The sequence below is a fragment of the Mauremys mutica genome, chromosome 7, assembly GCF_020497125.1.
Source record: "Mauremys mutica isolate MM-2020 ecotype Southern chromosome 7, ASM2049712v1, whole genome shotgun sequence".
NCBI classification, from domain to species: Eukaryota; Metazoa; Chordata; order Testudines; family Geoemydidae; genus Mauremys; species Mauremys mutica.
In genome coordinates this window covers 92,515,019-92,542,717 of record NC_059078.1, presented here as the reverse complement: position 1 = coordinate 92,542,717, position 27,699 = coordinate 92,515,019, and the positions used below count along the sequence as shown (strand labels likewise).

The window sequence follows — 27,699 nt, the reverse complement described above, 5'->3', positions numbered from 1 at the left end:
AATAGAGTGGCATTGCAATATCTTCTGTCTTATTTTCTATTCTTTTCCTAATGATTCCTAACATGTTAGCTTTTTGACTGCTACTGCACATGGAGTGGATGTTTTCAGAGAACTGTATATGAAGTTTCCAAGCTCTCTCTCAAGTGGTAACAGCTAATTTAGACCCAATCATTTTGTATTTTGCATGTTTAGTTGGGATTATATTTTCCGAAGTCATTACTTTACAATTATAAACATTGAATTTCATCTGCCATTTTTTGCACAGTCATACAGTTTTGTGAGATCACTTTGTAACTCTTGGCAGTTAGCTTTTGACTTAACTATCATAAGTAATTTTGTATTGTCTGCAAACTTTGTCACTTCACTGTTTATCCCCCTTTTCTAGATCATGTATGAATATATTGAACAGTCCTGGTCCCAGTACAGATCCTTGGGGGATCCCACTATTTATCTCGCTCCCTTTTGAAAACTGACCATTTACTCCTACCCTTTGTTTCCTGTCTTTTAACCAGTTACTGATCCACAAGAGGACCTTCTCTCTTATCCCATGACTGCTTACTTTGCTTAAGAGCCTTTGGTGAGGGCCTTGTCAAAAACTCTCAAACTCCAAGTACACTGTATCCACTGGATCACCCTTGTCCACATGCTTGTTGAATCCCTCGAAGAATTCTAATAGATTGGTGAGGCATGACTTCCCTTTACAACAGATGTGTTGACTCTTCCCCAACATATTGTATTATTCTATATGTCTGAGAATTTATTGTAGTCAATTTGCTTGGTACTGAAGATAAGCTTATGTCCTACAATTACCAGGATCGCCTCTGGAGCCATTTAAAAATGGTGTTACATTAGTTATCCTTCAGTCACCTAGTGCAGAGGTTGATTTAAGCAATAGGTTACATAACACAGTAATTCTGCAATTTCATAACTTCAGAACTCTTGGATGAATACCATCTGATCCTGGTGACTTATTACTGTGTAATTTACAATGTGATCCCAGACCATTTATCTTGAACCACAGACATGCAGCCCAAAGAAACTACCACTCCAGCATGCAATGTTCCATGTTTTTAAGTCGCAAAGTGGAATCGTATGCTGGAACCTGTAGCCTCTATAGACCATATCAATATTAATCAGTAGTGGTGGCTGTTATTTGTTCAGTACAGAGTAAGTTGCTAATGAAGCCCTTACTTAGACAAAGCTTTGTGGTCACTGCCTTACACATTGGAAATGGTCTTAAAATCTGTGTCTATCTAATCATTTATTTTACTATGTTTGCAGTTCTGTGAGTGCAAGTTGTCAGTGTATTAAGGGGAGACGATGTGACATTTTGTATTTCTTAAGGCTACTACTGAAATAGGCTTGTTTCATCTCTGAATTCTCTGGCCCCTGAAAAACAAATGCCATTGACAATGTTAACTTTCAAACATGAAGTACATTTCATTTCCCTTGTGCATGTTTCTTTCAAGAAAGTCATACAAAAGTTATTACAAATTGGCAATACAGTCACCGTTAAACTTTTTAAACTTGTCATTTGCAGGTCATTAACATCCCCATCAGATTCCCTATAAGAAGTGCATGAATACTATAGTACCATTAAGCAGGCAAAAGGTAAAATTTTGAAGATTTTAATGGTGATCACAGTCAATTCAATTCTCTCTCTCTTCTTGTTCTTATAGTATTAAATAAAAATCCATTTTGGACTTAAGGTGGAAGGGTGAAGAGAATAAAGATTCACCAGATAAGATGAAGGGTTCTATCAGTTTAAACCCCATTGTTGAATTATATTCAAACTGACATAGTTGTGTAAATGGAAAATGTAAAAGGAACCCACATTCCAAAAGGAATGATTTGATACTATAAAATAAATGAATTACAGTTGCATGTTATAACTGCAAAGGTCAAAACCTGCAGTTCTGATTTATTCTAGATATAATGCATTAAAGCAGTACAGATTTGCTAACCTTCATGAATTTAGCAATGTGAATTCCATTAGTCTGCTAGCTTGATATCTTTGATTCAAAAGGTGGTATTGGACATCCCCTCACTTCTGGCCCTAGAGTATATTTATTCTTTTTCTCTTCCTTTTCTCCGCATTTTATTCTATACAATATGAATAAATTAGAAAGGAGATTGAACCAAAACCCTGCATTTGAACACCCCATGAACTTTAGAGAAATTTCAATACAGATTCAAAGTTTAGGGCTGCCCCAAACCCTCATCGGGATTTCTTCAGACTTTGGATCAGTTTACATTCAGATCTGAACTACAAGTTTCATGTGCACCTCCAGAATGAACTTGATGAACTAGGAGGAGAAATTAATATAATCCATCAGAGATTGGCACAGTATAGACTGCACCAGCAGTATAAAGAAGAGAGCCGCCTCAACCACAGTTCAGCTTTTAAAGTGTGCTTTGAGGGCCTGATCCAATTCCCATTGGCCACAATGGGAACTGGAACTGGGCATGAATGATACCTCATTCAGGGAATACCTTGTAGGAAGAGTTCAAATATTAAGGTATTCTTATTTATTGAATAGATCTCACTTTTGACCTAACAAACAACAGGCAAAATTACATACGTATACTTACTGCACCTCTCATTAAAGGAAAAGTTACAGAGAGTATCTGATTCCTTATTAGACAATTCTGTCTTCAAGACAACGATTTTTAAATGTGGTTTTCTGGTGTCCATATGTTACAAAGTAATGCCCAAAGCAGAAACCAAGTAGATAATGTTTTATTAAGAAGATATTTCACATTAAATCCTGAAATACATAAACAATTCCAGAGAGCAACTTTCCTGTAAAGAGCACCAAAATAGCAATTTGATATAACAGTAGGTGGTTATATAGAAATATATTCTATTCTAAACATATACTGCAGAAACTAGAGGAAAAAATCTTTCTTCCAGAAATTCATAGCCATACTGCTTACTGTTTAACAAACAGTAATGGATTTTGTATAGCAAACGGCAATGCTATGTCATGATAATAAGCAACCAATATGTTTTGGTAATCAGTCCAGAGATGATGTATGGGATGTTCTTATGACCTCTTTTGTCATACAAAATTGCTTTCATACCAATTTCCTTCTGACAGTACACTGTAAAATAGCTTGTGAACTACTGGCCTTTCCCTAGGGTAGAGAATATTAGGGAAAGCTGGTTCTAAAAACTACGAACTCCTTCTACTTATTACTTCAGTGGAAAAAAAACAAACCTGGAAGCTCAGTGTAGCACATAAAATGTGACTGTATATGTTAATTTTTTTTCAGATTGACAGCCAAATTAATGTGTTGGAAGATGAATCCTCAGAGTCTCTAAAGAATAAAAGATGCTTTATTATTTTGAGCACAAAATCAACCACACAATATTTATGTAAAACACTGTGTATTTAAGTTTGCCTCAAAGACATTTGATATAGGCCTCTGCATAACCAACATGCTCACACCTCTGCTCTTGGTTTATCCTTCTTCATGCCTCATCCATCATTTATTTCAAACTTTCCTTCTTTCTGCTTCCACTGTTATTTGAATGTCTTCTTCCTTTTGGCCCCACTTCCAGTGGGAAAACCTCTCTCCAATAATTTCTTCCATGAAGGCTTTTTTTAAAGTGGCTGCTGCAAGATGATGACATCACCTCAAATTTATGCTAATCCCCCTTGATCAAGACATGCAAGAGAATGAGGATATTAGGGCTGCCCCATTAAACAAAAGTTCTCCTTTGCCAAAAATGAGGTTTTAACATTTGTTTTCATTCTGCTTTGGAATAAACTAGACCTTTTAAAAAACTCGCTTTCTTGATGTAAAGTTTTAGTAGACACAAGGCAAAGCTAATTTTTACTTGAATGTAGTTTATTAGGATTGACCTTGACTCTCTCCAATTGGGGTTTACCTCATCAAATTATACTGAGGTAAAAGCTACAGTTTTCTTGCTTCACAGGCTAACAGGGCAGATGAGGTGGGGTAGTTTTCAGCACAAAGAATGGTTGCTGTGAGATTGGAAATTCTTAAAGAAATGGGGTGCTGTTCACTGGAGCCCGTCAGCCCTCGCAAACATATTCCCATCCCCTAACCTCACATGACCAAAGAGTGGCTAGGATAATTGAAGCACTGTTGCACTCTGTCCAGCCTCAGCCATTTCACAATCTCCAAATATGTCCTGGTGGGGAGAAAGGAAAGGGCTCTTTTGCGAGATGGCACACACACCTGCCCAATAAGGATCCTGAGGGTGACCTGTTCCCACCCAGTCCAGTGATAAGAATGTAATAAACACATCTTCCAAACAGATTTATGATACTATCTATAGATTTTCTTAAGTATAATTATTGTAAAATATATATGATAGTTAATACAAAAATCTCCACCAGAACAATGTAAGTAGAGACCCTGTTCACCTCACAATGAAGCCAATGGGAGGGTTTTTTTCACTGACTTTAGTGGTAACTAGATCTTTTCAGAAAAGACAAATAAGACTGCTTGCGACATACTGTACCTCAAAATGGCACCCTGTAACCCCCATATTCATCATTCATATGTGGTTGTGAGGTTTTATGCAAAGCATGCCAAGTAATATATCACATGAAAGGTCATGATCTGCTGAAACAAGTTGTTCTGTCCAAATATGTATATCATTAGTGTGTATGACGTTATGAGATTTTGCTGTATGGTTGTTACTGAAATATGTTGTAAGTTTGAGAATCTTATTGCCAGGTGGCTGTTAACTGACCATTAATCAACTAATAGTTCAATTGCACAAGTCCACACAATGAGGGTTTACTTGATCACTGTGATTCAGCAAAGCTCACCGGGACATGTCCGGGCAAGTGTCTTCTTGGCACTTGGACTGAATATGAAATGAAGGACTGTGGCATTCTGTCTTCGTCTTTCTCCTCCCACACTTATGCTGGCAGCAATAGGGCAGGTGAATGCTTAGAGGACGACAACTTCACCTGAGGAGACTGGTCCAGGTTTAAGAGGGAAACCGGTGTATTATGAACTGTAACATCCAGTGGGGTGAAGAAATTACTGATCTAAATACTGCATAGTGTAATAAGGTTGAAGATTTAGATTGGCATTTATCTTTTATTTTCTTTGGTAACTATTTCTGATCTTCTTATGCCTACCACTTACAATGTATCTTTCCATAGTTAATACATCTGTTTTATATTTTACCTAAACAGTGTATTTTGCTTGAAGTGCTTGGGAAATCTCAGCTCAGTTTACAAGGCAGGTGCATGTCCTCTCCACATTGAGGGAGGGGCAGACTGGTTAATAAACTTACACTGGCCAGGCTTCTGACCAGTATAAGATGGTACAACTCTGGGGTGTAAGGCTGCGGAGCTGGCGGGAATTGGCTGGTATCTTTCTCCGTGTGATTCATGAGAGGCTTTGGGTGACTTCATGCAATATAGCTCAGTGTGGGCTCTTGTGCTGAGGGATAACAACACCTGGAGGGGTTTGCTGCTTGTCACTAGCAAAGCATTGTGAGAGACTGCCCAGGCTGGAAAGTTAAGGGGGCACAGCACTATCCCATTTCCAGGTTGCACCCCGGGGATCCTGGCACACTGCTCTATACTGCTCTACACTTTACAATATTAGCTAGACCTCACAACAGCTCTGTACAGGAAGGTAAAGAGAAGAACAGAAAAGTTAACTGATGTCCCTATGGTGATACAAATCAGACACAGAACCGGGAGTAGAAACTATTGGACCTGACTCTCCGACCTCTGCTCTAACCATCAGACATGCTTATTCTCTACCTGCAATATCTTGCAGTTAAAAACAAAACAAAAACAAAAACAAAAAAACAAGCAAGTTTTGTTTCTAGATATTTGAACTGCTAGGAAGGCATTAAAATTTTCCAAAAAGTCAGACATCAAAACAGTATTCCAAACTGATTACTGATGGCCATTTGTGGGTGCCTGGCCTTACATTGGGTAAACTATAAACATTTGTAAAGGAAGCCATTATCACCACTAGTAACAAGACTGAGATGATCTGTCCTTGTGGAGAAGGCAATGTATTGCAAACAATAGCAATGACTGGAAACAAATCAAGTAAGAAATAGAAAGAAAAAAATCTTGGAATTAAGCATGTGACTAAGCAAGCAAAGGGGAAAAACTTACAGTAAGCTTTCTATTTCCATAGGTGAAAGCTACACAGGAAACTTTAAACAAATAAAATTGCTGGAATTATTTATGTGCATTGGGAAGATACATTCTGATAGATATATTCATCACCTTCATAACACACTGAGAATGCATTCTCTTGTTATTGCTTATTAACAATGTTAGAAAAAGAGAAGAATTTGGCACAGTGGGTCACATAGCAGAACAAAATAAGATTTACAAGTAATCATTGCGAGCTAATGCATTTTTGATGATGTACACCAAAAGAGATTAATTACTTCAATACCATACAGAAAAAGACTTGAGTAATTACATTGAAAGTGAAGTAAATTCAGCTTAAATTGTAATTACCAGCAGCATCAGTGCCAATATTTTTAGACAATCAGAGTTCAAGAAACAGTACTGCATAAATGCTGCATTCTCTGCAAGTGAAGAATTCAAATGACATACATAGTCTTGAACACTAGCCAAAAAATTTTGGTTTCCAAGAAGAGAAAAATCTTCATTAATTACAAGGCACTTCTCTATCCTTATTATAAAGCTGCTAACCTAGCTTTTAAATTGTATTAGTCAATGATGAATTCACTTTTATATTCTAAACAAAAACTATATTAAAATGGAGATAAGGTTGAGAATTTGTAACAGCGACGTAAGGATGAAACACATTACAGGGAAGCTGAAATTCTCTCAAAACCATGCAATATAAATCCAGATATCCAGAGTTATGGTTACACTTAAAAGAAATACAAACATGTTAAGGTAAGAAATGCACAATTAAGGCACCCAAACAACTGCTTGGGTGACACTGATGTTCTCCCATCAACGGACAGAGGACAGACATCAATTTTCATACTCCTACACCTCTCTGCAGCATTTGACCCTGTTTATTATGAGATCCTGCCATCCCACCTGAGAGAGGGGGCAGAGGTCCAAGGCAATGCACTAAAATGTCTTCAACCGACATACCTAATGAGTAATGATAGGACCCCTTATTTGTGGAGTCCCACAATGGTCAATTCTCTACATTTACATGCAGCCTTCTAGGTGAGCTGGTCAGACAACACGACCTCAAAAAAAAAGCAAGATTCAGATGACATAGCTCTACATAGCATTACATAAGACCACACCACTACCACCAATATGGCCAAATATTTTGACACTATCAGGTCATGGATGAAAAACACAAAGTTGAAGCTGAACTTGAGTTAAGACAGAAGTGAATAGAACTAACTGTGCCTTGTAGTGATGTCATGCAATAACTATACGATTTTAAGGAAATTTAGGGTCTGCGGTCCAAGGCTAAACTGATTTTAAAGATACATTACTTTTTCATATTTTTCCCCTTTTGGCAAAAGTACAGGGTAGTGTTTAGGATCCTGTATGAGTTAGCTATGCATTTCTTAACCTAACACATTTGTATTACTTTTAAGTTTAGTCTTAAATCTAAACTTTCTGGGTTTGTAGAACTTGGTTTTAGGATAATTACAACATCCGTAATGGTTTTAGCCTTTCACATGGAGCTAAAGTTGATAATATATATTAGTAATTGAATGTAGTTTTTGTCTGGGGATTTCCTTTTTATTACTATTAAAATGTTTCTGCATGTACAGAAGAAGAAACTGAAGAGAAAGTTACCATGAGATTTTTCCAAATGAGTATCAACCTTAATTTTTTTTTATTTTTACTTTGAAGGGGAGAGTCACTAGTACACTAAAGAGGGGGGGGAAACAACTAAAATATTCTGGTAATTCAGTTCCTTAATTTGCCATTGGCTTATTGATTTAGAAGTCAGTGTTAATAAGACTGGTGATATAGTGGTAGGGGGCAGGAAGAACATAATTCCCCAAGAGCCAATGTCTCCATTGTTTAAGAGGTCCCCCTGTACTTGTGGTTCAGTTACCCTGGCAGTGCTACCTCAGTGCACAGTGGAGCCAATGCAGTAGTGCCATGGGGAGCCTTTCAAGAACTGATGTCGAAGCTATCATGCAGCCCCAAAATCTTTAAAGAGCAATGACAGTGGGATGAAGGATTCTACATATGAGAACTGACACGTCTAAGCTCCCTCATATAAATGAGTCATTACAATCAACAGAATTGTTGCATGTAAATTAGTTGTAGAGGAAAGTTGGTAAGTGGATTATTCACCTTCGATGTCAATTCTTCCACTTAATAGTTACCTGAGTTGTTTATTACTGCTGGGCAGTACTTCCTGCAGAGCCTAGCTTCACAGGGCCTACAGGTGAAACCCTGCCTAAGCTTCCAATCGTGATACAGGAGCATCAGTAGCCTAGCATCCCTATAGTCCCAGATTCTACTCCCACAGATTCTTAAAAACACATTTCAAGTTTCCAGATGTTAGAAGGGATGTATGGAAAGAGACTGCTGCCCATTCCTGAATTTAAAGGAGACTTTGAAATTCAGATATATTTGACCATGCAAATTCTTATCTTCTCTTCCTGTAACACTTGAGGTCTTCTAGTGTGAATGAAGATGAAAGCCTATGCACAACGGTACAAAACAAGAGAAGACATGCAAGATATATTGGGTCCAGTTCCTCCAGGGCTTTCTGCTAAAATATGGGGTTAATTTGAAATTTTTAATTTTAACATGACAGAAGAGCAGATTAGCAAGATTGGGAATTATATTAAAATAAAATTAGAGCTCTCTACATTTTTAAAATATTCCTTATAATGATTTGTGGATAATTTAAAGATAAAAAAGACTTCAAATATGAGGAATTCCATTCATTAAAATGATGTTTCTGATAGTGTCCAATAAATTAATCTTTGCCCATAAATAGTTTTCTTGTAATTATACTGACTATAATTATAAAATGCATGCATGCATGCATATCTAGGATAATCTCCATTATAATAGATTTCTTTCTGCCAAAGTTTAGAGGTCATACACACAACATCTTTTTTTTTAGTGTCTTGATATTAATTAAACACAAATATTTTCATTATACCTCATATGTAAACCAAAAAGGAAAATAGAAAGGTGATAGATAATTCAGAAACAGTTTAGTACACTCTTATATTTTAAACTGGAAAAATGTTGTATTCTGCTGGTAACTGACACTATCAATAACTTTTTTAAATTACTCTCTAAAACCTTCAGAGTCTTATAATAGAAGTTTAGGTAATCTTAATACTAACAGTGCTGCCTATCATACTATGTTTATCTTATTTGTCTCTTGATCACACATACTTAAGCCTCCTGTTTTCTTGAAGCAAAAACAAACAAAACAAAAAACCTGCTACTAACCTTTCTGTAACTGTTGTTCTTCAAGATGTATTGCACATGTCCATTCCAATGTAGGTGTGCACACACCCTGAGCACAGCTGCCAGATTTTTTTTTCCCCTTAGTGGTATCTGTTGAGTCAGGTCCAGCACCCTCTGTTGTCGCATGCTCATAGCACTGGTATAAAGGGCCCTGCCGACTGCAAGCAGCAAGAAGAAACTGAAGGGGCACACGCATACCTACACTGGAATGGACATGCGTAAGCAATCGACATAGTAGTGAACTTCTACCCCTACATTTTATTCCACTGCAGGAAGAAGATAGTCTCAAAGAACTTTCTGGTCAGAAGTCTAAGAAACCGCTTGTGCCTAGTACTGTCACCCTCAGCATGTTTTCTTATGCAGGTGGGTTTTAAGACTTGAGTTTAGGCTTATAAATATTCAGTTTCTTTTGATTAGAATACCCAAGTGCCTGGAAAATATATATTTTGGGCTAGATTCTCATTTCAACCACAACCGCTTTCTGGTACATTAGTGACATACAGGGACCGTAGCAGTAGGAAAGGGCTACAGGGAAATTCCTCCAGGGCAGGAGTAGAGTAGGGCTGGCTGCTCTGCCTGGCCTTATGATGCCACCTTCCCTGTCTCCACAGCTCTTGCTGTAATAGCAGGGCATCACAACTGCTGTAATGCTGAACCACTGGAGCAGCCCAGAATACAGGAGAGGTATAAAGCTACCTTTACTTCCCTCCTCCGTGCTGAGAGGCCCAGCACAAAACCACACCTGTTATCTGCACATACATTTTTATTGGGTTTGGCAGAAGTTCTGGATGAACACCTCAGATTCAAGGTTCTTTTATTAAACGGCTTTCCCGCCCCTCACCCACTTCTGGCATGACAGCTCATGGTTATTCAGAATGAGGGAAATTATCTGGGGTTGATAGTCAAGATGTCTCAGTGTCTTCCCATTGATTTTAATGCCTCCACCCACCCCAGTCTTTCCCTGGGTTCCACCCACCCCAGTCTTTCCCTGGGTTGTACAATGGATGGGTACTTGAAGTCAGTTTTGTGTAAACAAGTGGTGTGGGAGGTAGCCCCTCCCTGCCTGATCGCTCTACCAGCTTATTGTGAGGTGATGTTAAAATTGCACCACAGTTGCCATTTTCTATATATACACCTCTACCCCGATATAATGCGGTCTCGGGAGACAAAAAAATCTCACCGCGTTATAGGTGAGACCGTGTTATATCAAATTTGCTTTGACCCCCACCCCCGTCCCTTGTTCCCTGACCACCCCCTCCAGAGACCCCATCCCTAATCACCCCCACGACTCCACCCCCTACCCAACCCCCCTGTCCCCTGACTGCTCTGACCCCTATCCACCGCCCTCCCCTGCCCCTTGACAGACACTCACTGGCAGCAGTAGGAAGCGGAGCAGCCCGGCCCCAGTCCGCTCCACTCCGCCACCTCCCAGCCGTGGCACTCCGCTTCCCGCCATTGGGGAGTGCAGGGAGGTTGGGGAAAGGATTACCCCCCCCATGCACTCACCTGCGGCGCGAAGCAGAGCAACGCGACCCCAGCCTGCTCCACTTTCTTTGCCCCAGCCTCGGCCCCAGCCATGTTGCTGCGGGGCGGCTGGGGAAAGGTCCTGCACTCACCTGCAGCGGGATGTGGAGCGCCACGGCTGGGAGCTGGCAGAGTGGAGCTGGCTGGGGCTGGGCTGTTCCACTCCCCGCTGCCGGTGAGTGTGGGGAGGTTGGGGAAAGGACGCCCTCTGCACTCACCTGCAGCGGGAAGCGGAGTGACACGGCCCCAGCCCGCTCCACTCTGCCACCTCCCAGCTGTGGTGCTCCGCTTCCTGCCGCAGGTGAGTGCAAGGAGGTTGGGGAAAGGACGTCCTCCCGTACTCACCTGCGGCGGTAAGGTGGAGTGGAGCAGGCTGGGGCCCGGCTGCTCCGCTTCCCCGCTGCTGGTGAGTGTGGGGAGATCCCTTCCCCCAAGTCCCCTCCCCTAAACGACACAGCTGGGGCCAGGGTGAGGGAAGCAGAGTGGACTGCTCCCAGCCTCCCACTAATCCCCCAGGCCACTCTGGGACTGCGAGGCCACCAAAAATGCCCTCCCACAGCTCCTGCTCCCCAAACCCTGGGGGAGCCCCTGACTGCCCCCGAGAACCTCTGCACCTTATTGAACCCCTCGGCCCCAGCCTGGCCTGACACACTTAACATGCTGCTCAGAGCAGCGTGTCAGAGCTTTACCGCGTTGTATGCGAACCCGTGTTATATCGGGGCACGTTATATCGGGGTAGAGGTGTATGTATATACACATACATATATTCTTAACCATGGTCTGTACATATCTCTTAAAGACTATCAAGTTCAGAACATTACAATCTTTCACAAAAGGCCTTACTCAATGTGAGTTTATAGCACAATCACATAGTATACAATCATTGGTTTAACTGCTTATTTTTGGTGTTTAAACCTTCCTTTCTCCCCTTGGGGTGTCTGTACCTTGATTGTCACACCCACCAAGCTGAGTTGCCAGGAACTCTTATTCCTTATGCTGCTACCATTGTTATCCAGTACAATATTAATATATAAAAATAAAAAGGAATAAAGTAAAGTGAGACAGGCAGAGGAGAGAAAGTAAACAGAATAACTTAGTTTCACAAATATAGCAAAATCCACCCCTCAATTCCCCAAACCTCAAATCTCTTGTTTATTCAGTTAGTTTGCCGTTCCAATCATTCCCTGACATACAAACAAGATAAGTCAAAATAATTCCATTTGTGAGGCCACTTAATGTACAGAATTGAGGTAAATTAAATGTTTACACTGAAATACAACTTTGTCAAAGGATTATTGTTTCTTTCTTTAAAAAAATGACTCCTGACATGGCATTTGTTTTCCACAAGTTCCTCAGTTTTGCCTCTGCATTTATGTAGTAATAGGAAAGCATTATCCTATGACACTGTTCAATTCTGTTGATATAATTATATATTCATTTTTTATTGCACTTTAACTGATGCTTTTATTCATTGTGATCCAATGTAAGGATCTGGTTTCTTCAGCGAATGGCTCCCTAATGCTTAAAAGCTAAAACTATACAAGCACTCTGCTGAGAGCTGTGCCAAACTTTATGCTATATTTGCAAATGAATAGCGTACATATTAAAAACTCCAATATAATAATCATGCCACATCTTCTAGAAAAAACTATCTAGAAACAAAAGGGTTTCTTACAATTGAATGTTTGCTTTTTAAATGAAAACAGGAAAGAGGATGGGAAGAAGCATTTTCCAACTGTAATCTACACCAAGGAAATGGAGCAAAGGAAAAAGAGATATTAAGTGACGCTGACCTCATTTACTGCCACATAGTATCGCTGCTTCTGAAAATGAGGGGAGTTATCATTCCTGTCTCTCACCACAATCCGTACTTCATGGTAGATAACGGTGCCAACTTTTTTGTTAATGCACTGGACTTGAACCACAATGGATTGAATTGACATTGGTGGCTGTAAATGAGAAAACACATCTTTATAATACACAGAAAGGTGAGGCATAGTTAAAGAAGACTCAACTTCTTCACCACAGTCAATATGGCCTATGTTTACTATAGACAAATATGTTTTCTATATCATTCTATTTACTGTTATTGTACATTTCTCGATTAGAAAGTTTCTCAGAGACAGTGCCCTGAACAAACCAACCTAGACCTATTTTTGCAACTTTTTTTTTTAAATTTATGTAGAACTAACACATGCCTCTCATACAGCTTCTCTTGCAGCTTGTCAGTTCTACTAGCATGTTGCTGCATATTTCAAAGTAAAGATAGTGATTTTTAAAAATTTATCAATTGACACATTCAGAGGACAATAAAATGACATCTTTTGTATGAATATTCAAAATATTGCAAAAGAGACTGATAAAATATATGCCTTTCCATTACAATTTCTAATCCCATTTTGAGTAGTAGTGTTTGAATTGAAAGGTCACACAGTTCTTGGAAACAGCTTCAAGTGCACTAACCCATCACTTAGAGTTGATAAGTATTCATAAGTTAAAACAGCCAGGTCACCTGTAAGGGTAGGCACTCCAGAGTCCAGTTCCTTCTACAGCTGTAAGTAGCACAGACAGAATTTAGCCAGCGATACATTCTAGAGGTAATGGATCACTACTCTAGATAAGAACTTCCTGTGATTAATATAACATACATTGTAATCTTACATTTGAATAGATTACATTCTGCTGTATAGGAAGGCCATAAATATGTCATCAGCAAGTAGATTAGTGAGAGTATAGGGACTGAAAAATGCTTATGAATCAGGGATTGTGTGTCAGAACTAAATCTGTAAGTCAGTCAGGCTAATTTAATTTAATTTTATTTCCTTAAATAGGTTCATTCAAGTAAGTGCAATAATGATAAATTTTACCAAATGTTCCATTAGTTACCAATGCTAACATCTACAAACACAAACATTTGTTTTTCTTCTATATTAAATACACACAATTGAACAACAAAATATGGGCATACTGGATCTATTCAGCAATATAGCCAGTTTTTACATTATATTTTTACAAGTCATTCAGAGCTCAAGATACAGCTGTTTCCTATATGGCAAGCATATTAAGAGACAGTCTTTAAGAAATGCATAATTTACTTGATACAATTAAATAGTTACTAAAGCTGTGTTACAATGTCAACATATTTATTCATATACTTGAAAAAATCCCCCAAAAACTTAATTCCATAAAAATGATTTGTGATATTGTGAAAAAATGGGCCTTAAGTAAACGAGGGGTGATGTCTGAGGTTCTGTTAAATCTCATATTTGGATTCCTACCATTCCCATGTGGCTAGTTCTCAGGATACTCAAGAGAGAGCTTTTTTTCTGTCTCTATTATTTTCTGTGACAGCAGCTGTGCCCTAGCGAGGACCCCCAACTAACAGTTTCTAGATAAAGTAGAACCTCAGAGTTATGAACTGACTGGTCAACCACACACCTCAGTTGGAACTGGAAGTAGATAATCAGGCAGCAGCAAATACAAAAAAAAAAAGACCCTCCCTCCCCCCCCCAAACCCCGCATCAAATAAGAGTACAGCACTGTGTTAAATGTAAACTAAAAAAATAAAGAGAGTTTTAAAAAAAAGATTTGACAAGAAAATTGTTCCTGGGCTTGTTTCATTTAAATTAAGATGGTTAAAAGCAGCATTTTCTTCTGCATGATAAAGTTTCAAAGCTGTATTAAGTCAATGTTCAGTTGTAAACTTTTGAAAGAACAAGTGCTACAAACACTTCAGAGTTAGGAACAACCTCCATTCTCGAGGTGTTTGTAACTCTGAGGTTCTACCATACAAGTATCTGGAGACTGTCAGTGCATGACCCTTGACTCTGAAATTTTCTGTCCCCGTTGCTCTGACTGAGCCAAGGTATATTTATCTTTTACATATTAGATAAGGCCCATATATTTTGCTTAAGGGTGCAGATGATCTTATAGATATATCTATAGACTCCAGGTGAGCCTATTTATGTGGGTATTGATATTCAGTGCATTCTTCCCCGATCCCCATTTTATACAAGCACTCAGTATGTTGGGGGTGCATCTGCAAACAAAATTTTAACTTTAAAAACAAATAAGGGGCCCAATCACCACACAGCTGCAGCCTGTGTGACATCCTCAGGGCCATACAGGTAGTATATATGCGTGGATGCAGCCCACATAACACAGAGAGCTGGATATGTGGCCCACTATGGTAAACAGGTTGAGAACCAGTGCCTTGGACAGTTCAGAAAAAGTACTCTGTTTGTTCTCATAAATTCAATCAGTTGAATCAACTAAGATCTGCTCCACCACCCTCAAAAATTGTAAAACAACAAACAACCTTGGAAACAAGCTAAACCCAAACTTTTCAAAGCATCATTTGTTTAAAAAAAATAAATTAAAAACACACCAGTTATTGCTCATATGTTATAAACCAACACGTGCTAGGGCTCCATCAGATGAGAACTTACTCTGTGCTGTCTATGGACCAGAAATTCATATCTCAGCTGTGGTAACAGGCAAGATACACAGTATAAATTTCCATAACTTTTGATCTCTGAGTAAGTTTCACTGAATATTCATTTGTGTGTTGGTCAGAGAGACAGGCAAAACAAAGGAGAGAAATGGAGAATGGGTGTTTCCAGATTCAGGCCAGGTGAAAATCTAGCAAAAACTGATTTCATCTGGATTGCAAAGAGTAGTAAATTGACATGGAAGGGATAGATGGGAGATGGAAAAATTGGAAAGAACCTCCGGAGGATTACATTAATTTACTGCAAGAATAAAGCTGTACTTTTCGAGTACAGTGGGACTTCAGTTTCTGTTGGATACCCAGAGACTCCTATACTAATTTGATTTTCAAGTTCAAATAAACCCCAAAAATTCAAAGTTAAAAATCCATCCAAACTATCGAGTTTTATACAGTTTTCAAATGGAACATTGCCAAATATCTAATGTTTTTATAGATTTTGTATTGTTTCAGGCTTTGATATGAAGGGTTTGCATGACTCCAGTTTTGAATGTTTAAGAAAACCTAATGAGCTCATTAAAAAAAACGTAATTATTTTTTACATTAAATAAATGCAGCCAGAGTTTCTTCAGAATTCCACGGATCTTACAGGTATTCCTGTTTCTGAAGAGGAGTTGTGTGGCAGGGCTCTTGATGGAGGCAAGGATCTTGAAGACATAAGGGGAACCTTACCTAAATTTTTCCACTGGGATTTTCTCATTTTCTTTAGATTTTGACTTACATGAACTCTCAAACTGAGGCCACATGTATTCTCAAAATATTTCTGTTCTCACAAATTCTGAAATTTGTGAGGCAAACATGAGGAATTTCACTCCACACTCACACTTTTGTATTTGACCATTACTAATATTACATAATTAATTAACTGCAAGCAATGGATGGCACCAAAATCATAACAGTAGAATATGCTGGACATATTACCAATAAAATAATGCATAAAAAGCCTAAAATAAAGTTATATCCACTTCCCATGTAGTGACCTATTTGTTTCTCTTTCTTAAGAATGTTGCCATGGTAGAGAATTAACATAAATTCATAGCACTATAAACCACTTTCAGCTGCAATCAAGCCACAGTTAACCAATATAGAACAGCAATCAGGTCAGCAAGTTCTCTGACTAGATAGTGTATGGAAGGTACAGGTATTCACATTACATTTTGAAAGGCATGTTTATCAGTATAGGCTAGGTCTAAATATAGTCACCTCCACTTCAGTTACAGTATATCCCTGACAGTGAAGCAGTGCTTTTCAGAACACAACTTTTATAATTCTGTAAACACAGTTACTTTAGCACAATCTGGAAGTGCTATGGTTATAAATAAAAATAACAGTCTAAATCTCAACATAGCGCTGAGAGAGCAAGGTTGAATCAAGACCTCTTTCTCAGTTTTCAATATCCACATGAACAGAGATCTTCAGCTGGTGTAAACTGGCACAGCGACTTTGATGTCAGTTAAGCAGAGGATCTGGCTCAAAAATGTACTTTTTTGCAGAATGTGAAATTTTAAAATAACCCAAAGGAAGAGAGAAGAGACTAAAAACAATTTGATTTTAAAAATAAATCTGTTTTTTATAAAATCAAGTCATTGCACCAGATGACAAAGTTCAAATAAATAAGTCTGCATTGAACAAAGTGCATTTAAAGGGACACAGTGAAGGAAAATAATAGGGGTTGGTTTTTATCTATAAAAGCCTATGTGGTTTAGATCATGGCTATTTAAGATACTCTACCCTCCTTTAATTTAATGTTTGTGTGCTGTTCTTAGTGTCCAAATTCACCCACTTTCTGGGGTAGGTATGTATTGTTCACTTAAACAGAAAAAAACCCTAAAACTTAAGTGTGCTCTGAGTTTGTCTTCTTCCTACAGTTTCTTTCTGGCCCTAGTTAGAGCTAATAGAACTCACTTAGTGCGGTGAGCTAAGAAGAATAATTCTGCATGTCTATGCTGGGTCCTAGGATGTCCTGTTCTATTACAGTCTGTCTCCTTATATTCTGTCCAAAAACTGAACTTACATGAAGCACGGGGGATGATCCAAGGCCTATCTACATATTTCTTTGTCCAAAGAGATTATCTAAGAGGCACTTGAGTTTCTTTGTTGGGAAGTTGGTAGAGTCTGTGCCCATTCTGCTGTGCGTTTCTTTATGTGACTTTGCTAATTATGTACAGATGCTTAGAGAATGTGATGGGTACACTTTGCAAATGAAAAAAATTACAAAATAAGAAAAATTGAATTAAATTAGGCAAATTTATATATGTAAATTAAATCAGGGATAATTTAAATAAACCTAATTACATTTCATTATTACTCTGTTTACTTAATACACTTATTTCACTTTACATAATGAAAATAAACTAGTCATTTGGGACCTAATCCATGCCCACTGCAGCCAACAGAAAGATTCCAGTTAACTTTAACAGGTTTCAGATCAGGCCCCTTCACTTCTGTCTATAGTCAGTTTTGAATTGATTTTACATTCAGGTTCCTTGTATTAACACACTGCTACAATGACTGGTGATCAGACATGTAGGGGGGATACTGATTTGTTTTTAGGGGTATTTTTATTGAATGAGTTATACATCAATGAAAACATTCCTGTTGGCCTTAGATTTCGCAAAGGTTTGTTTTTACACAACTCAAATTTGATATGACAACGCTCCTTTAAGATGTGTGAGGGTTAAACACAGGGGAACAACACAAAGTATAAACTGGTATTCTGAGTAAGAACACAACACCTCAGATGCTTATTTGAATCTTCTGAGGTCCTCTTACATCTACATAATTGGGCTCTAAGTCTCACAAGTCTCGATTCTCACAATATTTTTGTTACTCCTTGCTTCTGGCAGGACTAGAAGTGCGCCAGGAGAGGACGCTCATGAGGAAGGTATTTCAACACTTTTGCTTCCATCCAGAAACAGGAAGCAAAGTTATGTGAAAATAAAAATAAAAATGTGGAGGGGAGAGAAAAAAAATCTACCTCAATCTTTTTTTTTGAAGTTGAGTTTAGGTCAGTTATTACTTTATTTTCACCAGCTCATATACCTCTATTTGACTGCAGTCTCAACTTGTTTGTTGTACAATCTTTTATGCATGTACCTTGACAGACATCTGTAGCAGGTGACAAGTTAACATTAAGAACCAAGTTAACTTGCCCATGTATCTTTTCTATATTGTCTAGAAAGAGAACTAGAAATTATTATGTTTATAATAAATCTTGGACATTAAAAAGGGAGTATGCAACACTACATGGTACTATTAGCTTGTTACTGAATGTATATTACCACATAGGTACAACTTGAAAATGTGAACTTCCCATGCTGTTGAATGTATTGATTATGTCCTGAAATACCATTAATTTAAAATAAATGCAGAGATGTCTTCTGTCCAACAACATAAAGTATAACACCTGGTATGTCTATAAAACAGCAAGTCAGAATGTTTCTGTTTCCTGGACCCTGTTACTACTCTACTTATTTTTTTCTAGTCACTCTTAGCAAACTTTCCATTTCTAACTATTAAATGCTTGCCTCCCTGGTCCAAGATTTAGGAGGGGGAAAAAAGTCTGGGAAATAAACTAACATCTCTGTCCAGAAGTCGTCCAGTACTGTTTAGGTACAGCCTCTGGCTGATGGGATCCAGAATCACCCAGTAATCAATGTTGTCCTTCAATGAGAGTTCAATAGTGGGATCAGTCCCTCCTGCTGTCCCTTTTATCAGCATACTGTCCACTAGGATAGTGCCTGCAAGAAAAAAATGGATAAAAGAGAATACATTCATATATGTGTACTATAAAGCAAATTTCAATGCATTTGAATAATTCACTTTCATTCTAGTTTTTTTTAATTAAATATTGCGGATTTAATTGGTATAAAAAAAATTCCACCTCAAAAGACCTATTTTGGCTAACTACAATATAAACTATTCTAGGGACCTCTGAAGTAAACGCTTTATAAAAAAAATCACTGCAAGTTTTACCTTGGTGATTAGTCCCACTATCTAGGTCCTTATTTTCTGTTAACATCATGATTCCTGCTGCTCCCCCCAGTCATCTGTCATCCAAAATTATCATGAACAAAGGAAAATACAGTAACTCCTCACTTAAAGTCAACCCCGTTAATGTTGTTACGTTGCTGATCAATTAGGGAACATGCTCGTTTAAAGTTGTGTAATGCTCCCTTCTAACGTCATTTGGCAGCCGCCTGCTTTGTCTACTGCTTGCAGGAAGAGCAGTCCATTGCCACTAGCTGGTGGGGGCTTGGAACCAGTGTGGACCGGCAGCCCACCTATCAGCTCCCCCATCAGCTCCCCACTCCCCAGAAGGCTAGCAATTGCAGCTGCCCCTCCCCCCACTGCCATGTGCTGCTCCTGCTCTCTGCCTTGGAGCTGCTCCCCAAGACTCCTGCTTGCTGTGCTAGAGGGTGGGGGGAAGAAAAAAGGGGGCTAATGTCAGGGTGTCCCCCTCCCTCCTGCTCCTGCACCCCGCTTACCCCATCTTCCATAGAGCAGGGGTGACACACCAGGGCTCAGGAGGGAATGAGCTTGCAGTAGCTGCAGTACTTAAAGGGGAAATGCATATATCTCTCTCCATTCCTGCTGCCTTGTAGATTCAGAGAGTTAACCCTTGAGGGCTCAGCCAATTGCTAGTTCATCATTTAGCAGTAAGGGAAATATCCCACCCTCTGACTCCTCCACCCTCAACCAAGCTTCACGATCATCATCACTGTATACCAGTATTAAATTAAATTGTTTGTTTAAAACTGTGTGTGTGTGGGGGGGGGGGGGGTGAAAAAAATTTCCCTGGAACCTACACCCATCATTTACATTAATTCTTATGGGGAAACTGGATTCACTTAACATCGTTTCGCTTAAAGTTGCATTTTTCAGAAACATAACTACAACATTAAGTGAGGAGAGACTGATATTTCAATTCAGTGACTAAGGCTTCTGATAGAAAGAGAGTATCAGAAAATAGAAGACAATAGAAAATATAAATAGACAGAAAAAAGAAAATAGAAGAAAAAGAAAAAGAAATAAAATGTAACAGTAGTAATGGATGGTATGTCTACACTGCAATGTAAGCTCAGGGTTAGTATAGCTTGAGTTAACAGACCCTGTATTTGCTAACCTATGGCTTGAGTGTCTACATTCATTTGTAACCCCAAGTAGGACGGATGAACCCTGGGTCCCAACCTGGGGCTCCAGCATCTACACTGCATTATGAGAGCCTGAGTCCAATCACCCATATCCCAGACTTGCTAGCGCCCTCCAAAAATGTGACCACTCTAACCTTTTGTTCACAGAGTAATGTAGGAAAACTTGACTATCCACCAAACTTGACTGTCTAGAAGAGAAAATAAGTTGGCCCTTCAGATTGGGGGATATTTTTGGCAATCCAGTGGGGCTGCCTTCACACTGCAAAGGAAAAGTGTTTGAACCCTGGGTGTCAGCTTGACTTAGGCTTGGGCCCTTCATCCCCGTAGGGTGCTGGGGCTCTGGGTCTCAGCCCTGTGTTAGCACAATGTGTATAGAGACAGAAGGGGGGGGGGGGAGATTAGGCTTGATTATGTGTTCCAAGCCTGGATTTACACTGCAGTGTAGACATAGATACAATATCCATGGAAAGATTTCATTTTTTGTGGAGACCCATAAGAGAAAAACAAATTGTAGCATAAAGAAATAAAAAACGAGACCCTACAAAATAAAAGCACTGCAATTATCCCCTCTATTGTGCAGCATTTCTGGGGCATTCAATTAGTATCATACATTAGTCTAGCACAGATAATCTGTTTTCACTCTTTCCCCCCCCCCCCCTTTCTTTCTCTTTTGGTTAAATTATTGCCTAATAGTTCTACCTAGTTAGCAGCTAGTGTGCATAACTTAATTAATTGAATCCAGGTGATGGAGAATTTACTCCATTTGATTAACAGTAACAAAGATTAACTGCCCTCACTATTGAAAATTTTACACTTGAGGTGGTTGGCAGTCCATGCATTTGCCTAAGCCAAGAAACCTACAGAAATCAGACCTACTCAACCTTGGCCTTTGACAAAGGAGATAATAATGATGACAACTGTTAAATATTTGCATCTTACTTCCAGTTTGAAGCTACTCAATCTTGTTATACATTTGTCTGCTAGATACAAAGTCCTTTAAAACCACATGATTTGATTTTAGATTTTTTAAGGCACCCAGCATTGCCCACTATTGGAGCTGTTTGGTCTTTGGCATGTTCTATTATGGCAATTCCTATGTTCTTAAAAGAAACTTTCATTTTGCATTTTTATATAAATCCACGATAAAGGCATTTGAGATTTCTTGCTAAATTATAAACATTTGAAAATAAGCCTTTTAATATCTATCATTATAGTATTATCTTTGTATCTTATTAAGATTCTAACATTGAATTTCTGTTCCTTAAAGTGTTTAATCATTTTAGGTGCACACAGCCCACTTTTGTCCTTAGGCTAAAATGCCAAGAAGATAACCTATTGACAATAAATCTAAAGACACAGAAAAGATTTTGATACAACATGAAATGACAGTTTCTATGCTATGTTTCTATAAGTTCATGTAGAGAGGCAGAAATATTTCCAGAATGCACTAGTTTGCAAGTAGCTTACATGATTAGTCTAAGGTGTTTTTTTGTTTTTGGTGGGGTTTTTTTGTGCACATCAAAAAAACAGAACTGCAATGCTCAAACTTAAAAGCAGTCTAGTATTTCAATAAATCAGAGTAGTCCACTGATTTTTATGTAACTTACCCATTCTGTCTTGTGGATGGTATGTGGAGATGGTAAGACTGGAATTTCTAAATCATTACATTAAAAATATAGTGCTAGAAGGCTGTAATTAGATTTGTGTGTGGGATTTTAGTGCCTTAGCATGTGCCCTGAAAGCTCTGGTATGAAAGTGGGAAGGTGATGAATGTCATGCAGTTTCATAATGATTACTGGTCTGTACCCCAAAGGTGTCTGCGGTATGGGATTTCTGCGAAGGAAGGTTGGAACACTGGCGAAACAGACAACTGGAGCACACCCTCCTACAGTCACAAGGCCTGTGATTACAAGTCATGAAGGCTCAATAGAACTAACTGCCAAACAATGGAGCAACCAGATGGACCTTTTTACTTGAATGGCCTGGCTGCCTGACAGCAAAAGAAACAGTTTGAGGCAAAAGGAATACTTCTTACCTACACCCTAGAAACAAAAGCCATTAACGTATTAAGTAAATGGGGTCATGCATACAGAGGGAGATGGAGCTTTGAGAAAAAGGAGTTTCTTCTAAGAGGGGGAAATGCTTCTAAGAGGGGGAAACATTCTCTGGATCTCAAGAGCTCCTGGGCTTGCTTCAGTCATGTATATTGGATATGTTCTGTTCCTGTAACTCAACATGGAAGACAAATAACTTATCTTGTAGAAAAGCATAGGATTAGATGAGTCTAATATGCACGTATGATATTTGTTGTTTTAAAATCATTTTCTCTTATGCATGGTTCTATTTGCTGATAAACCTACTTGTTTTAAGAAGGCTGTTCATCAATGTATCTCACTGGTCATGTGTTCCAAAATGAAAAAAGCAGGTGTCAAGTAAGACCTGCACAATAATAAGTGGTTGGCAAAGATGGGATATTGGACTCTGATCCCAGTCTAAGGGTATGTCTATGCTACCCGCTAATCGACGCCCGTACTCCACCTTGGCAGAAGGAGTAAGCGGAGTTGACCAAGGCGCTGTGGCAGTCAACTCGCTGCCGTGAGGACAGCCAGGTAAATTGAACTAAGATACTTCGACTTCAGCTACATGAATAGCATAGGTGAAGTTGCATATCTTAGTTCGAACCCCCCACACTAGTGTAGCCCAGGCCTTAGAGTAGGAGAATGGCATAGTTCCACTCCAAGACTGGGAAGGAGGGCACAAGGCCTAACACCAGAAGGGGGCCGACAGAAAGAACAGAAAGGAAATGGGTGCAATCAGTCCTATAACCATGACAGGGAATGTATGGGAAAGGGTATTAATGTGGTTGAGTGTTGTGTTGGTAGTAGGCTACTTGTAGAATGGTATTGTGTCAGATGTGAATGTTGACTTAATTTATTATTTATTTAATGTTTAATGTGTGTATTTCTGTATAGCAACACACCTGAACCACCATAATTTTAGGTTAACAGGTTTTTATTAGTGGGAATATACGAAGGAAACATTGAAGCAAAAATAAACTTCCATATGACATTACTGCAAAATTGTTATGAATGAGTTTAAGCATAAGAAATTTTTGTTGGCCCTAACCCAAAGCCAAATGAAGTCAATGGAGCTCTGTTTGTGAACTATTATTTTACCATCAGTCATATGAAACCTTTAGGACATTTCAGCATCTCTGGCAGGGTTTGCTGAGGATAGCAAACGTGCCATTGATTCAGAAGAAGACAACTGAAACTGAGTTGTTTCAGCTAACTTGCCTTTTCACTTTTTGAGGATTCTCTTGAACCCTAATCTATCAGATAAACTTTAATGGGAAATGCTATACATGGAGCAAAGCCTGAGGGAAAAGGTTTGGCACAAATTTCTAGAAACCAAATTACACCAAGTTTTGTGCAGCTGAAAATTCAACATTCTTTTATTATAATAAAGAGAATATGTAGACACAACTGAATTACTGTCATTGCCACAGCCATAAGTTATTGCATTTAAGCAACCTTTTTATGCATTTAAAGCCCAAACCTATTTCATTTAGCCTCGGTATGGCTAAAGGAAAAAGTATCAGGAAATATGCAAAAACAACACAGAGTCCTTGTGGCACCTTAGAGACTAACAAATTTATTTGGGCATAAGCTTTCGTGGGCTACAACCCGCTTCATTAGATGCATGGAGTGAAAAATACAGTAAGCAGGTATAAATATACAGCACATGAAAAGATGAGAGTTGCCTTACCAAGTGGGGGGTCAGTGCTAATGAGGCCAATTCAATCATGGTGGATTTGGCCCATTCCCTACAGACGACAAGAAGGTGTGAGTATCAACAGAAGGAAAATTATTTTTTGTAGTGACCCAGCCACTCCCAGTCTTTATTCAGGCGTAATTTGATGGTGTAAAGTTTGCAAATTAATTCCAGTTCTGCTGTTTCTCGTTGAAGTCTGTTTTTGAAGTTTTTTTGGTTGAAGAATGGCCGCTTTTAAGTTATTGAGTGTCCAGGGAAATTGAAGTGCTCCTCTACTGGTTTTTGAATGTTACAATTCTTGATGTCTGATTTGTGTCCATTTATTCTTTTGCGTAGGGACTGTCTGGTTTGGCCAATGTACTTGGCAGAGGGGCACTGCTGGCACATGGTGGCATATACCACATTGGTAGATGTGCAGTATATCATATGAATTCACTCCAGTGGATTAGGAGGCTACTTTTACAAGTTGAAGTAAAGGATACAAGGCTGGACTGAATTTATGTAATAAATATAGATGATGGGAAAAAAGAAAACATTGACCAGCCAACCACAAGAGGTGAAATTGGAATGAGTAACACTTGTGGTTCTACTATCAGAATTTCTAAGCACTCATCCCTGTAGAAGCTGCTACATGACTGAGAATCAAACTGAGTTTAGCTATAGCAATCGAGCCAACAAGTATGATCTAGTTACAGATGTAAGACTAATAAAATTAAGACCTATGGACCCTTCCCTTGGAATTTCTCAAAATTCCAAGGGAATCCAATCCAATTTTTCAACCTAACCTAGATGGACCAGGGAACCTGTCCACTCTCTACCCTGCCACAGCTCTACCCTGAGGCTAAACAATCCCATGCCTACCATTAGACCATTTAAGGAGCACTAGCAAATTCCCCTGCTTCCTTTTCTCTTCTCCAAGCTTCCCTTATCTGTGTTCTTGTGTGTATGTTTAGAAAGGGAAACTGATTTGACAAAGTAAATATGCGGTGTTATAGCCATGTTGGTATCAGTAGATTAGAGACATACGGTGGGTGAGGTAATATCTTTTATTTTGGACCAACTTCTGTTGGAGAGAGAGACGTGCTTTTGAGGTTACACAGAGGCCCGAGGAAAAGCTCTGTGCAAGCTTGTCTCTATCAACAACTGAAGTAGGTCCAATATTACCTCACCCACCTTGACAAAGCAACAACTTTGGAGGTAAGATGAGAACATTGTATATGTAACACTGTTTGCACTTTCATCATTTAAGAAGAGGGCTAAGAAAGAAAAGCTGGTTTTGTAACTTGCAAAATAAATATATTGGGATACTGAGTAAGGAACCCCTGCCACTGACACCCAGCAGTTTGAAACTTGAATGGATTAGCCAGAGAAGGAATGATTATTAGTGAGAAAGGTAGTGTGTGTTTATGGAAATACTATATACGATTCCAGGAAATCAACATTTTCTGTGAATATACCATAAACACAGAAGCAAATCTCCTATTGACCTTAGGAAGCTAATTCATAAGACATTTAAATGGGGGAAAATAGACATTTTGCATTTAGATTCATTATGAGGTTCTTGACAGTTATTTTTTATGTAATTTAAAGATAATGCCTTGACTCATCTTTTGTATATTAACCACCGCAATATCTTAAAATTTATCATTAAAAATGAAGAAGATACTCCAGGGGTTACTGATGACAATTCTAGAAGTCAATGGGCAGATCTTTAGCTCGTGTGGATGAACTGAAGTCAATGGAGCTATGAGGATCTGCCCCACTATGAGTTGACTGGTACACTTCACGGCTCTTGAAGATAATGTATACCTAATTATGCAGATAATGTATACCTAATTATTATCATCTGTTTATCAATGATAATGATAAATGGCTCTTGATAAACAGATGTTAATAATTAGGTATACATTATCTGTATTATTTATACAGTATCTCATCTCAAAGCAACCCACTTTGATACAGAAGCTGGTATATCATACAAGCTATAGCACCTATCCTCCGCTAAGAACTATGCAGCTGAAGGCCACTTGTATAGCTCTTGGGGCTAGATCATGGCTTAAGTACTAGACAAGAGCATGTAAATAAAATATAGGCACCTGTGAGATGTTTAACACTTCATAGCAACAGTATAAAGGAGTTTGTAGCAAAAAGTGAGGAAGAACATATAACTGAAACTGCAGAGCAAATTTCAATGAATCAGAATGAGCTATATGTATAAGCCTCTAACACGGAGGTGGGCAAACTACAGCCTGCGGCCCACATCTGGCCCATGGGACCGTTCTCCCCAGCCCTTGAGCTTCTGGCCCAGGAGGCTAACCCCCGGCCCCTCCCCCTCTGGGCGGCGAGCTCCTGCGGCAGCGCCGCTGCAGAGCCCGGCCTGACCTGGTGCTCTGTGCAGCACGATAAGGGGGCAGGGAGCGGGGGATGGGGGTTGGATAGAGGGCAAGGGAGTTTGGGGGGTGGTCAGGGCCAGGGGTGCGGATAGGGGGCAGGGGAACAGGGAGGTTGAATGGGGGCAGGGGTCCCGGGGGCGGTCAGGGAGCAGGGGGGGGTGGATGGGGCAGGGATACCAGGGGGGCAGTCAGGAATGAGAGGAGGGGTTGGATGGGGCGGCTGGGGGCAGTCAGGGATGGGGGCTCTGGAGGCAGTCAGTGGACAGGGAGAAGAGGTGGTTGGATGGGGCAGGGGTGGGAGGGCAGTCAAAAAGGAGAGAGGGTGTTGGATGCAGTGGTGGAGGGCAGTTAGGGGCAAGGGGCAATTAGGGGCAGGGGGTCCAGGGGCAGTCAGGGAGAAGGGGTGGTTGGATGGGGCAGGGGTCCTGGGAGGCAGTCAGGAAGGAGAGGGGGGTTGGATGGAGTGGTGGGGGGCAGTTAGGGTCAGGGGGTCCGGGGGCGGTCAGGGAGCAGGGGGGATGGGGCAGGGTTCCAGGGGGGCCATCAGGGAACGGGGGGGATGGGGCAGGAGTCCCAGGGGGCTGTCAGGGGTGAGAAGCAGGGTGGGTCAGATAGGGGCCAGGGGCCGGACCATGCCTGCCTGTTTGGGGAGGCGCAGCCTCCCCTAACCGGCCATCCATACAATTTCTGAAACTTGATGCAGCCCTCAGGCCAAAAAGTTTGCCCGCCCCTGCTCTAACACAACATTTCTTGTTCTGAGTATTGAAGAGCATTCTCTTTCTTTTATGCATTTATGTTAGAGTGAGTCAAAGCCCAGTGAAGTCAACAGAAATCTTCTGCATCATATTCTTAATTCATGTGAAGTGAGGAAGTCTTATCTTTAAAATATATACCCTTCTACCTAAACTCAAGTCTGAATTTCACTGAAAAAA

The 27,699-nt window shown here is 39.6% G+C and overlaps 1 protein-coding gene and 1 long non-coding RNA gene across 16 annotated transcripts in view; one reads left to right on the top strand and one right to left on the bottom strand.

Annotated features, from left to right (window-relative positions):
* LOC123374609 overlaps nt 1-13,082 on the top strand; it is a 72,365-nt gene extending 59,283 nt beyond the window's left edge. Inside the window, exons 5-6 of the long non-coding RNA XR_006581137.1 lie at nt 9,689-9,779; nt 12,647-13,082. This is a non-coding gene — a long non-coding RNA (uncharacterized LOC123374609). The remainder of the gene's footprint in view (nt 1-9,688; nt 9,780-12,646) is intronic.
* PCDH15 (protocadherin related 15) overlaps nt 1-27,699 on the bottom strand; it is a 771,473-nt gene that overhangs the window by 464,877 nt on the left and 278,897 nt on the right. For all 15 annotated transcript variants that reach the window (XM_045024749.1, XM_045024750.1, XM_045024752.1 and 12 more), the window contains 2 exons: nt 19,027-19,187; nt 12,734-12,889 (listed from right to left, as the gene is read on the bottom strand). In XM_045024749.1, the coding sequence (XP_044880684.1) occupies nt 12,734-12,889; nt 19,027-19,187 (317 nt within the window). The remainder of the gene's footprint in view (nt 1-12,733; nt 12,890-19,026; nt 19,188-27,699) is intronic.